The 11,805-nt window shown below is 41.3% G+C and overlaps 1 protein-coding gene across 2 annotated transcripts in view; it reads left to right on the top strand.

Annotated features, from left to right (window-relative positions):
- Window positions 1-1,631: 1,631 nt before the first annotated feature.
- LOC129094300 (importin-13-like) overlaps window positions 1,632-11,805 on the top strand; it is a 31,734-nt gene continuing 21,560 nt past the window's right edge. Inside the window, exons 1-4 of one of the 2 annotated variants that reach the window (XM_054602407.1) lie at window positions 1,632-1,782; window positions 2,025-2,108; window positions 10,766-10,891; window positions 11,095-11,451. In XM_054602407.1, coding sequence (XP_054458382.1) covers window positions 1,762-1,782; window positions 2,025-2,108; window positions 10,766-10,891; window positions 11,095-11,451 — 588 coding nt within the window. In that variant the 5' untranslated portion in view covers window positions 1,632-1,761. The remainder of the gene's footprint in view (window positions 1,783-2,024; window positions 2,109-10,765; window positions 10,892-11,094; window positions 11,452-11,805) is intronic. The other variant, XM_054602408.1, reaches the window with a different exon arrangement.

Raw genomic sequence — 11,805 nt, 5'->3', positions numbered from 1 at the left:
ACATCCAACAGAAACTGAAAATACAGTCAATGAATGTCATGTATTAAGATAGACATTGAATCCTATCGTATAGGTGAAGCATACGCATGTGAATTGACTATAATGTGCCTCTTATTTGCATGTATCTTAGACATTTCCAGGTCATAAACAACATTTATTTATACCTGGTGTTTTGTATATTTACTTTTTGAAAATAAAATAAAATAAAATAAAATAAAACAAAATAAAATAAAATAAAATAAATAAAATTAGATACAATAAAATAAAATAAAATAAAATTAGATACAATAAAATAAAATTAGATAAAATAAAATAAAATAAAATAAAATTAAATTAAATAAAATTAAATAAAATTAAATAAAATTAAATAGAATTAAATAAAATTAAATAAAATTAAATAAAATTAAATTAAATAAAATTAAATAAAATTAAATAAAATTAAATAAAACCTCCACGTTTGATATTTCGGGTTTCGGATATTTCCAGGTCATAAACAACATTTATTTATACCTGGTGTTTTGTATATATACTTTTTGAAAATAAAATAAAATAAAATAAAATAAAATAAAATAAAATAAAATAAAAAATAAAATAAAATAAAAATAAAATAATATAAAAAAAATAAATAAAAATAAATAAAAAAAATAAATAAAAATAAATAAAAATAAATAAAAATATCTATTTATACATTTTTGTGAAGATTCATCTGTAAAACACATTGGATTGCCTTTTTGATGTCTGCAAAGAAAAATCTTTTGAAAAATCATAAATTAAAGAAATATATATATATAAACAACATTTATTTTCTGCAAAATTTTTTAAACAATATGTGCGAGGAGTAAATGCCGCATTCAAATGTCGACATCGCCTTAGAGCTTTTCCTCGGAATTTTTGAACGAAAAAACTTAAAAATATAACCCAATACCTGGTGTTTTGTATATTTACTTTTTGAAAATAAAATAAAATAAAATAAAATAAAATAAAATAAAATAAAATAAAATAAAATAAAATAAAATAAAATTAAATAAAATAAAATAAAATAAAATAAAATAAAATAAAATAAAATAAAATAAAATAAAATAAAATAAAATAAAATAAAATAAAATAAAATAAAATAAAATAAAAAAATAAAATAAAATAAAATAAAATAAAATAAAATAAAATAAAATAAAATAAAATAAAATAAAATAAAATAAAATAAAATAAAATAAAAAAATAAAATAAAATAAATAAAATTAAATATAAATATATATTTATACATTTTTGTGAATATTCATCTGAAAAACAGATTTTCCATTTAAAAAAATTGTAAACAATATGTGCGAGGAGTAAATGCCGCATTCAAATGTTGTTTGTAAATACGACATCACCTTAGAGCTTTTCCTCGGAATTTTTTTACCGAAACGAAACTTAAAAACCCAATACATGAGCTGTGGACCTAAATAGTATAGTAATAGTATATTCTCATGATTTATCCGATTTTTTTATATCCTTGTATTGAAATCTAATTGATTTTTTTGTTGTTGATATTTCGGGTTTCAAATGTATCCTTGTGTTACTGGGCGGTCCTTGACCTGTGATGCTGATATTTCCCACCGCGCCTGAACGCAGCGCGCTGTTGCTCGCTGGTGACGGAGCGGAGGCAGGGAAGCGGCAGGGAGCTGCCAGCATCGTCTCGTACAGTCGCAGGACAGAAAGGTGTGAAAACACGGGTCTCCCAGACCACCTAGAAGCCAAACACGGAGCCGCCATTGTTTTATCATGCTGTCACACTCTGAAAACGTCAGTATATCCGTCTTGCGTGGCTACATTTACCACCACATTCATAGCATAGCGGAGTTAGCATATAAGCTAGCCTTGGTCGTAAGTGGAGCGGGCTAATGCTAGCTAGCCGGTTAGCCTGTCGTAAAGTAATGCAAGGTGTCGTAAAGATTTTTTTTTTTTTTTTTTTGTTGTTGTTTGTTGTTGATGACAATGGAGGGGTGTTATCTTGACTGTGTTGCTACTCTTTGGTTGTTTGACAGCTGCGGGTCAGCGGGGACATGGAGACACCGGGGAGGACAGCAGCACCGGACAGCCTGGACTTCACCGTGGACAACGTGGAGAAGGTGAGGGGGGGCAATTAGGCCAATTAGTCCAATTAATCCAAGACAACACAAGACTAAAGAATTCAATTAACTTTATTTAGTAGAGCCCAGAATCACAAGGCACAAAGTTACCTCAGAGGGCTTTAAACCTGAACACATGTCACATCCTCTGTCCTCACATCCTCTGTCCTTAGATCCTCTGTCCTTAGATCCTCTGTCTTCACATCCTCTGTCCTTACATCCTCTGTCCTTAGATCCTCTGTCCTTAGATCCTCTGTCCTTAGATCCTCTGTCTTCACATCCTCTGTCCTTACATCCTCTGTCCTTAGATCCTCTGTCCTTAGACCCTCTGTCCTTAGATCCTCTGTCTTCACATCCTCTGTCCTTACATCCTCTGTCCTTAGATCCTCTGTCCTCACATCCTCTGTCCTTAGACCCTCTGTCCTTAGATCCTCTGTCCTTAGATCCTCTGTCCTTAGATCCTCTGTCTTCACATCCTCTGTCCTTAGATCCTCACATCCTCTGTCCTCTGTCCTTAGATCCTCTGTCCTTTAGACCCGCACATCCTCTGTCCTTAGATCCTTTGTCTTCACATCCTCTGTCCTTAGATCCTCTGTCTTCACATCCTCTGTCCTTAGATCCTCTGTCCTCTGTCCTTTAGACCCGCACATCCTCTGTCCTTAGATCCTCTGTCCTCTGTCCTTTAGACCCGCACATCCTCTGTCCTTAGATCCTCTGTCCTTAGATCCTCTGTCCTTACATCCTCTGTCCTTTAGACCTGCACATCCTCTGTCCTTAGATCCTCTGTCCTTAGATCCTCTGTCCTCAAATCCTCTGTCCTTAGATCCTCACATCCTCTGTCCTTAGATCCTCACATCCTCTGTCCTTAGATCCTCTGTCCTTAGACCCTCACATCCTCTGTCCTTAGATCCTCTGTCCTTAGACCCTCACCTCCTCTGTCCTCTGTCCTCACATCCTCTGTCCTTAGTCCCTCACCTCCTCTGTCCTTAGATCCTCTGTCCCTAGACCCTCTGTCCTCTGTCCTTAGATCCTCTGTCCTTAGATCCTCTGTCTTCACATCCTCTGTCCTTAGATCCTCTGTCTTCACATCCTCTGTCCTTAGATCCGCTGTCCTTTAGACCCGCACATCCTCTGTCCTTAGATCCTCTGTCTTCACATCCTCTGTCCTTAGATCCTCTGTCCTTAGATCCTCTGTCTTCACATCCTCTGTCCTTAGATCCTCACATCCTCTGTCCTTAGATCCTCTGTCCTCTGTCCTTTAGACCCGCACATCCTCTGTCCTTAGATCCTCTGTCCTTAGATCCTCTGTCCTTAGACCCTCTGTCCTCTGTCCTTAGATCCTCTGTCCTTTAGACCTGCACATCCTCTGTCCTTAGATCCTCTGTCCTTAGATCCTCTGTCCTTAGATCCTCTGTCCTCAAATCCTCTGTCCTTAGATCCTCTGTCCTCACATCCTCTGTCCTTAGATCCTCACATCCTCTGTCCTTAGATCCTCACATCCTCTGTCCTTAGATCCTCTGTCCTTAGACCCTCACATCCTCTGTCCTTAGATCCTCTGTCCTTAGACCCTCACCTCCTCTGTCCTCTGTCCTCACATCCTCTGTCCTTAGTCCCTCACCTCCTCTGTCCTTAGACCCTCACATCCTCTGTCCTTAGACCCTCACCTCCTCTGTCCTCACATCCTCTGTCCTTCCCTCACATCGGCTCAGGAAAAACTCCCCTAAAAAAGGAAGAAACCTCTGGGAGAACGACAGAGGAGGGATCTTCTCTCAGGATGGACAGAATGCAATAGATGTCATGTGTACAGAATGAACAGCATAACAGAGACATCAATTATTCATATAATCACAGTATGTAATAAAGAAGTGATGTTCTTTCTAAGGAGGCAGACAGCTGGAGGGGGAACGCAGAGGAGCTGTATCTGCCGTGTAGCTACATAATAATACATATTATTATTTCGTATGGAGAAATAATGTTTGCTGACAGAAATGATCTAATTTGTCTTTAACTCTTTAAATTGAATGGCTGATGGTTAGAAATGTGTGTAAATAACAGCCATCTCTTTGCCATCTCTGTTATTGCAAAATGCTCGTCTGGGTCTTGTTTTTCTCTGTTGGATTGGATATGTGTGTGTGTGTGTGTGTGTGCGTGTGCGTGCGCGTGTGTGTGCGTGTGTGTGCACGCGTGCTTTCTTGGCAGTGTTTACTGTGGCTGCCGGGTTGCTGTGATGAATCTCCCTGCTGGGTGGCCACTGACTCGGACACAAGGGGATGGGTGGGGAAGACAATGGGGAGGATGGAGAGTGAGAAAGATGCTCCTGTGGAAGAGCAGAGCAGAGTGGATGTGATGAGATGGGTTGGGGGAGGAGGAGGTGGGGAGGGAGGGAGGGAGGGAGGGACAGGGTCGGCGTCTGTGACAGTGCCAGTAAAGAAAGAAGAAGAAGAGGAGGAGGGGGAGAGAGAGGAGGTTGGCGATGCGACAGAAAAGGAATTAGAGGCAGGTTTGAGGGAGGGATGCACATTCCTGTGGGGGAAATGGCTTATAATGGCTTGGCCTGATAATCGGTTTTATGGTGTAATACAGGAGGAAGAAGAAGAACGACAAACAATGACCAAGGTCCTGTCTCTCTGTGGATAAACTCCTAATTCATTTGTTCATGTCTACAGGTGAAGAAAGTGGGGCTCCGTTATAATTTGGGGGTGACAAATGCATGAAGAGAGTAGAAATGAGTACGTGGTAGAAAATACTAGTACATATTGTATGCATACCTACGAACATGTATAATTCATGTAACAGGGAGGATCATAAATAATTTGTTATGATGTATTTTGGTAACCTTTAGTGAAAGTAACTGATTTGCATGAAATTTGTCATTAGATGAAGCTATTTATTTGCTGGGTTTTCTTGAATGAAGTGTTTCATTTACATGGAAGTGAAACCTCTCTTGACAAAATACCCCAACTGTGCTCAAATGCTGCCGATCTGCTTTTTCCTCTTTTTAAGACACTGAAACAGAACAAAAGCAGCCACTAAAATAGTCGACTCTGATTGCTCGTTTTTTTGTGTGGGTTAGTACAGTTCCAGGTCCATTTTCAGACCCTGCTAATGCATTCAGTCTTCTGCGAGTGCTACCGCGGCCATCAGTAATCTCATTAACTGATAAAACCTGACAAACAGCATCTGAAGTATAATTTCCCTTCAAGGCAATGAGCACTTTTGTAATAACACCACACGGGCATTTCAAAACAGATGAGATATTGTTCTATTAAGACTCAGCTATATTTAGAAAGTATATTTAGACTATTCGTCAGAGGTGATTTTTATTATTCTCTATTATTTGACTCAATATATTTGTACTTAATTAGTCATTAAAGCAGCATTAAGCTGTTAATTCACCGGAATAAGTTGGAGACACAAGGTTATTAAGTCCCGACTGTGTGTTCATCTAAAAGCTTCATATCTGCATCAGACCTCAAACTTAATTCCTTCAAAAAAATCTGAGATGTTGTTTTATTAGCTTGTAACTGTTAATAAACACACCAGCAGCAGACACGTTGTTGTGAAAGCAGAAAGTTGAATTTCGGCTTCCCATAAATTGATGAAAGCAAAATCGGTCGTTAAAAGAGTGAAATAAAAAGAGACCAGCCGTGTAGAGTTGTGACTGTTGTTCAGTGGGATGGTGGAGAGGGTGTGCTTGTTGTATACATGGTGGTGGAGATGATGGTTCCTGGCCCAGTGTTTCTATGTGTCCAATAGAAAGCCCTTTGTTCGATCTTGGGCGTGTGTGAAACAAAGTACCACATTGTCAGCATCTTTGTGTAATGAAAGGGGTACATATACACTGCCGCACATTTCCGCTCGACTATAATTCCCCTTTTTCTGGAATCACTTCTCCGCTATTCCAAGCAAGTGGATTTTAGAGGAAATTTGGAGCTCTTCACTTTGCTGCAAAATAGCATTCTGTTTGGATTTAGTAGTTTTGCACGTCTCCCCAGAGACAAACTACTTCTGTACCACGGGAAGGGAACACAGCGCAGTTCTGGGTCAGTGTGGGTCAGCACCTTGCTCGAGGGCAATTTGGTAGGGGAAGATTAATGATTAGTGATTAATGTAAGAATCTCGATTCTTATGTTCTACGTTTTTTTAAAGTACATTTTTTCTTCTATCTGGCAGTGTTGACCTTTTTGGCTCTCAAAGTAGATTCACTACATGATCCTTTTCCACATTTTAATCTGCTTTAATGCCATAATGTGCCACAATTCAATTAACTGCAATTTATTTTGCATAGCCCATAATCACAAATCACAAATTTGCCTCAGAGGGCTTTACAATCTGTACACGTACGACATCCTCTGTCCTTAGACCTTCACATCGGTACAGCAAAAACTCCCCTTAAGAAAACCTTAGGCTGAGCGACAGAGGAGGGATCCCTCTCCCAGGATGGACAGAAGTGCAATAGATGTCCTGTGCACAGAACAACATAACAGAGTTACAACACATTCCATGCATAAAAATAAGGATTACTAATAATAACAGCAGCAGTGGATTTAGTAGAATAATAATAATACCACCTTTCTAAGCATGCAGCAGACTGGAGTAGATCCTGAAATTCGCACACCCATGGACGCAATACAGAAATGATTTTGAATCAGGAATCGTTCTGAATCGAGACTTGACTAGTGTTTCGCTTCAAGGCTCTGTCTTTTGGAAACTGTGTTCAAGTAGGATAAGGTATAAGTGACAGCAAATGCTTGCTTCCTATTAAAACGTTCTATGGAGATGATTCAGCCGGCCAGCTAGCGTATTACAGACCATAGCAGGGGGATTTGACACAGAGAAATGATGCATGGTCTATTGAGTGGGTTTGTGGTGGCCTGAGAGGCTATTTGAGAGGGACCATTACCATCCAGGATAAAAAATATATTAATGACCATTACCATCCAGTCCTTGACAGAAAAAAAAAAATATATATATATATATATATATATATATATATATATATATATATATCTGGGCTCAAGGTGGAACACATGTCTCGTAGGTTACGTGATACTCACACGTCCTAGTGAAAGCACTTTTGTTTCATTTTTTTTATTTGAGCAGGCTTGCAGACAGAATCACGTATCCATTGATTCTGAGTCTTCTGAATGATGTGATGAAAACAGTTCATGGAACTGTGGGTTGCACGTTGGGACACTTGCTGCATGGCTTGGTTTGCTTTCCATGTGCTGAGATTTTATCACTATTGGCAACATGGTATTCTTCATTTCTTTCTTGGCCGTGTGCTGTCAACAACCACCCGCACACACACACACACACACACACACACACACACACACACACACACACACACACACACACACACACACACACACACACACACACCCGCCCAACTATTGTTCTTTGTTCCCTCATTAATCATCATTCCTCTGCACGTCTTTGGTTCTCACAGTTATAGCACAGTGTCATGATGGTGGCTCGGTCAGTGTTGTGATGATGCCTTCCGCAGCACAGCAACAAACGCTGCCCTCCCATCACTACAATGACTTTGGGTGTGACACTCGAGTGGACAGATGGCGCGAAATCACAACAGACCTATGTGGCAGCGTGATTCCATTACCTGCTGTGTGTAAACACAGTGTGCAAAGACGACGTGTGTGTGTGTGTGTGTGTGTGTGTGTGTGTGTGTGTGTGTGTGTGTGTGTGTGTGTGTGTGTGTGTGTGTGTGTGTGTGTGTGTGTGTGTGTGTGTGTGTGTGTGTGTGTGTGTGTGTGTGTGTGTGTGTGTGTGTGTGTGTGTGTCTGTGGCTCGTGCAGTAATGCCTCAAATTGGAAAGAAGATTTCTATAATGTTTACAAAAAACGACATGCTGCAACCTGCTTCTCTTTATCTGCATCTCCTGCCTTTCACTTTCTAATTATATTAATAAGGTAAATCATCTTTTATAGATAATAATATCCATAATAATATTATAGATTTACTACATTTTTGTTTCATATTTGTACTTGATACTCTGTGTAGAGCAGATATTGTAGCCACCTTTTGTGAAAGTTGCTTTATACGATATTGGAAGCATTTATGTTGCCTCTCAACATGGCGATAGCGGAGCCAACGACAAGCAGCTAACAGTGCTAACAGCGTCAACAGTGTTTAGCTGAGGATGAACTGGAGGTCTGATGCTACGCTTCGACGGCTAGACGACTATCAACTATCGGTATCAGCTGTAACTGCCGTATATATAGCGCAGTGCAGATCGGCTAACTAGTTGTGAATGCTCACATGCACAAACACGATCTAAAAGCATGGCGGCCGGCCCGGCTATGTCAACAAAGCAAGGAGAAGCTCGGAATACAACACACAAAGATAGAGAAATTAATTTCTCTGCTCAGGTAGACATGACTTCACTCTATCTTTACAAATAAAATATTGGTTTTCTACTAATATTAATGCTCTGAATCCCGTATATATAGCATCTTTAACACAGCTCAGGACCAACACTACAGTTATTCTCCTGGGCTTGGGAGTGAGCACACAAGTGTATACCAGTCGCAGTGAATCGCTGGTTATGTGTGAGCAGATGGTGAATCTGTCTAACTGAGCCATGTTTTTTTCATGTGCATCCTTTTTCTTTCCTCCTCCTCCTGTTGGAGAGGGACTGCAGAGGAGGCTAAAGACCTTTGACAGTGTCTGCCAAGAGCGAGCCTTCCTCAGGTGAAGCCAGGTGGTTCGGGCAGGCTGCCACCATCTGTAGACACAATAAGCTGCCTCAGTGCCGAATAAACGCTTCAGTTTCCAGGGATGTGCTACATGGTTTTATTTATTTTTTTCCTTTGCTTGTTTTATGAAAGCAAATGAGTGATGGGCAATTAAAGTTAGTTAGCGGAGATAACTGCTGCACGTCTGCCGTGATTTCCAGGAGAAAAGGCGCTGGTTTTCTTTTGAGAGGAGATTAAAGCAGAGAACAGACACAGTTTTTGTGTCTTGCTCTTTGATGATAAACCGTGGAGGAACAGACACACACGCTGTTTGGGATTGGATAAGGAGAGGTCTGCGATCACACAGTGGACTGTGGTAATGATCCGCTGCGGCTTTGAACTCCGATATCACAGCTTCGTTTACAGAAAGGGCAGAGTGGAGCCGACTAACCAGAAACATCCTGATGCTTTTTAGAAGGAAGGCATGGTATTGATCCTCAGAGAGAGAGCTATATCGGAACACAATAACACATGCATATTTCATCTGTCCTGTCATGCAGCGCTGTCTATAGTAACCAGTTCAAATTTACCAGAAAAACACATATTTTCACACGTGCATTTGTTTCTATAAAACCACATTTAAGTGCAAAGATTCTCTTAGAAAGCTGTTCGTTACCCACAAAGACCTACCAGCTCGAGACAAAGCCACACACAGATGGTACATACAGTACCTGCTGCCCATACTGCACCTGCACCTATAGCTGTCTCTCACTCACACACACACACACACACACACACACACACACACACACACACACACACACACACACACACACACACACACACACACGTATGAACAACTGTCACCTGACTCTACGAGCAGCCAGCTCATTAACGCCCAGCCAGTCATGTTCAGAGTCTCGTACAGTAAGTGGAGACGGATAATTGCGTTGGGAGGGAGAGGGGGAGAGAGGGAGAGGGAGAGAGAGAACCTGAGACTCTCCGTTTTCGGTGGGCATTGACGCTGTATTGATGTTCCTCTCTACAGCTACAGTTGCACCATCATAAACTCTGTGACCCATCATGTATTCTACACGGTATTAGTCCCCCCTCCCTCCCTCTTCTTTGACAGCTTAAACTCCTCTGATGAGAGAAGGAGGTGAAATGTAGAGAGAGCTGAGGGATTGAATGAAACTGGATGGACAGTTTAGGCTGGAGGGAGGCGAATTAAGAGAGGAGGAGGAGGAAAGGAAGAAGAGAGGATGACTGTTGGTGGAGGAATTTATGTGAGCGAGCTTCAGGGGGTAAAGACAAGCATCAGAAGCTCGCTGAATAGATATTTTTTTTTTTTTCCTCTCTGTGTTGGTTGTTAGACATTGACTGCCAGCAGATTTAGTCCAGTGGGCATATACATGTGTGTTTGTGTGTGATGCCGAGAGAAAAAAAATATGCATTTTTGCAAGAGTAGTGCCAAAACCTTCTGTTCTGGCACCGCTAGGATAAGAGCTGTCTGTTTAATTAATGCTCCCTTTTCCCCTTTTTCTTTTTCTCCCCCTCTCTCATACTCGTCCTTTCTCTTACTTTCTCTGTGGCATGTTTCCCTCTTGTTCTCTCTCTGCACTCAAGTGCTCAAATTACTCCGAGCCGTACTTCAGAGAGTGCTGTTTTCAGGTCATTGCTTTCTCCATTGCTCAGGTTTTCGAGGTAAACTGTCTACTCGTGTGTCTGTGTGCTCCCCTGGTTGCGCTTGATAAAAGATGCTCTTTTTCTCTCAAGGTAACCAGCTCTTTTCAGAACACACGAGCTCAAAGGATGTTGTGGAACATGTGTAGTGTAGATGCGAACGCTACTCAAATGAACTTTGTTTGTACAAGATTGTCCAGCACCCCCCCCCTCATGGTTTAACCATCCACAGATCGTATGACTGTTTTTTGACCTTGCTCTCCTCTTTTTCGTTTCCAGGCCCTCCACCAGTTGTACTATGATCCCAATATAGAAAACAAGAACCTGGCCCAGAAATGGCTCATGCAGGCTCAGGTCTCGCCTCAAGCCTGGCAGTTCTGCTGGTCCCTACTGAGCCCAGATAAGGTATAGTGTACACACACACACACACACACACACACACACACACACTGAGAAAACATTTAGCTTCATTTGCATCTATCTCAATTCAGTGTGTTTTTATTAGCATGAGCGTTGAAATGCTTGTCGTCTAAGCATCAAAACCACAAAAGTACACAATAATATTGATTTGAATGTTAACACTACATTAATCTAATCATCCCCCACAGGTGCCAGAGATCCAGTACTTTGGCGCCAGCGCTCTTCACACCAAGATCTCCCGCTACTGGTCCGACATCCCCACGGACCAGTACGAGTCTCTGAAGACCCAGCTGTTCTCCCAGATCGCCTGCTTCTCCTCCGGCTCCAAGATGGTGCTCACCCGGCTGTGCGTGGCCCTGGCCTCTCTGGCACTCAACACCATGCCCGAGGCCTGGCCCGGCGCTGTGGCCGAGATGGTGCGGGTGTTCCAGGAGGAGGGGGGAGGGGTGGACGGGCGGGCACGCTGCCTGGCATTGCTGGAGCTGCTCACCGTGCTGCCCGAGGAGTTCCAGACCAGCCGCCTGCCGCAGTACAGAAAAGGACAGGTACGTCTTCAGGAAACACCTGCGCTCACACTTCTGCAGGTGGTGATGGCCACCAGGTTCTTTTTGGAGGAATTTGTTCATCAGTATGTATAAAACTTCAAATATGTCAAGTACTTAAAGCTGGCAGTGAAGGCTTTGTCAGAGTACTTATTCTTTAATCAGTTAATGTTGGGTTTAATTTTGATTGTACTTCATTAATCTATTTCATGCAGGAAAAGTGATTGTGCATTTTTCAAAGAGTAATTTGTCAAGAAAGAATTATATTTGTGCGTCAACAGCAACGTAATGGCACTAGTGTAGAAAACAACTTTAATGAGCCTCCTGCTTAAGCAGAGGAACATGTCACACATGAGC

Source organism: Anoplopoma fimbria, chromosome 8 (assembly GCF_027596085.1).
Source record: "Anoplopoma fimbria isolate UVic2021 breed Golden Eagle Sablefish chromosome 8, Afim_UVic_2022, whole genome shotgun sequence".
Classification (NCBI taxonomy): domain Eukaryota; kingdom Metazoa; phylum Chordata; class Actinopteri; order Perciformes; family Anoplopomatidae; genus Anoplopoma; species Anoplopoma fimbria.
Note: the sequence above shows the minus strand (reverse complement) of the source record. Positions and strands in the feature narration are given on the sequence as shown.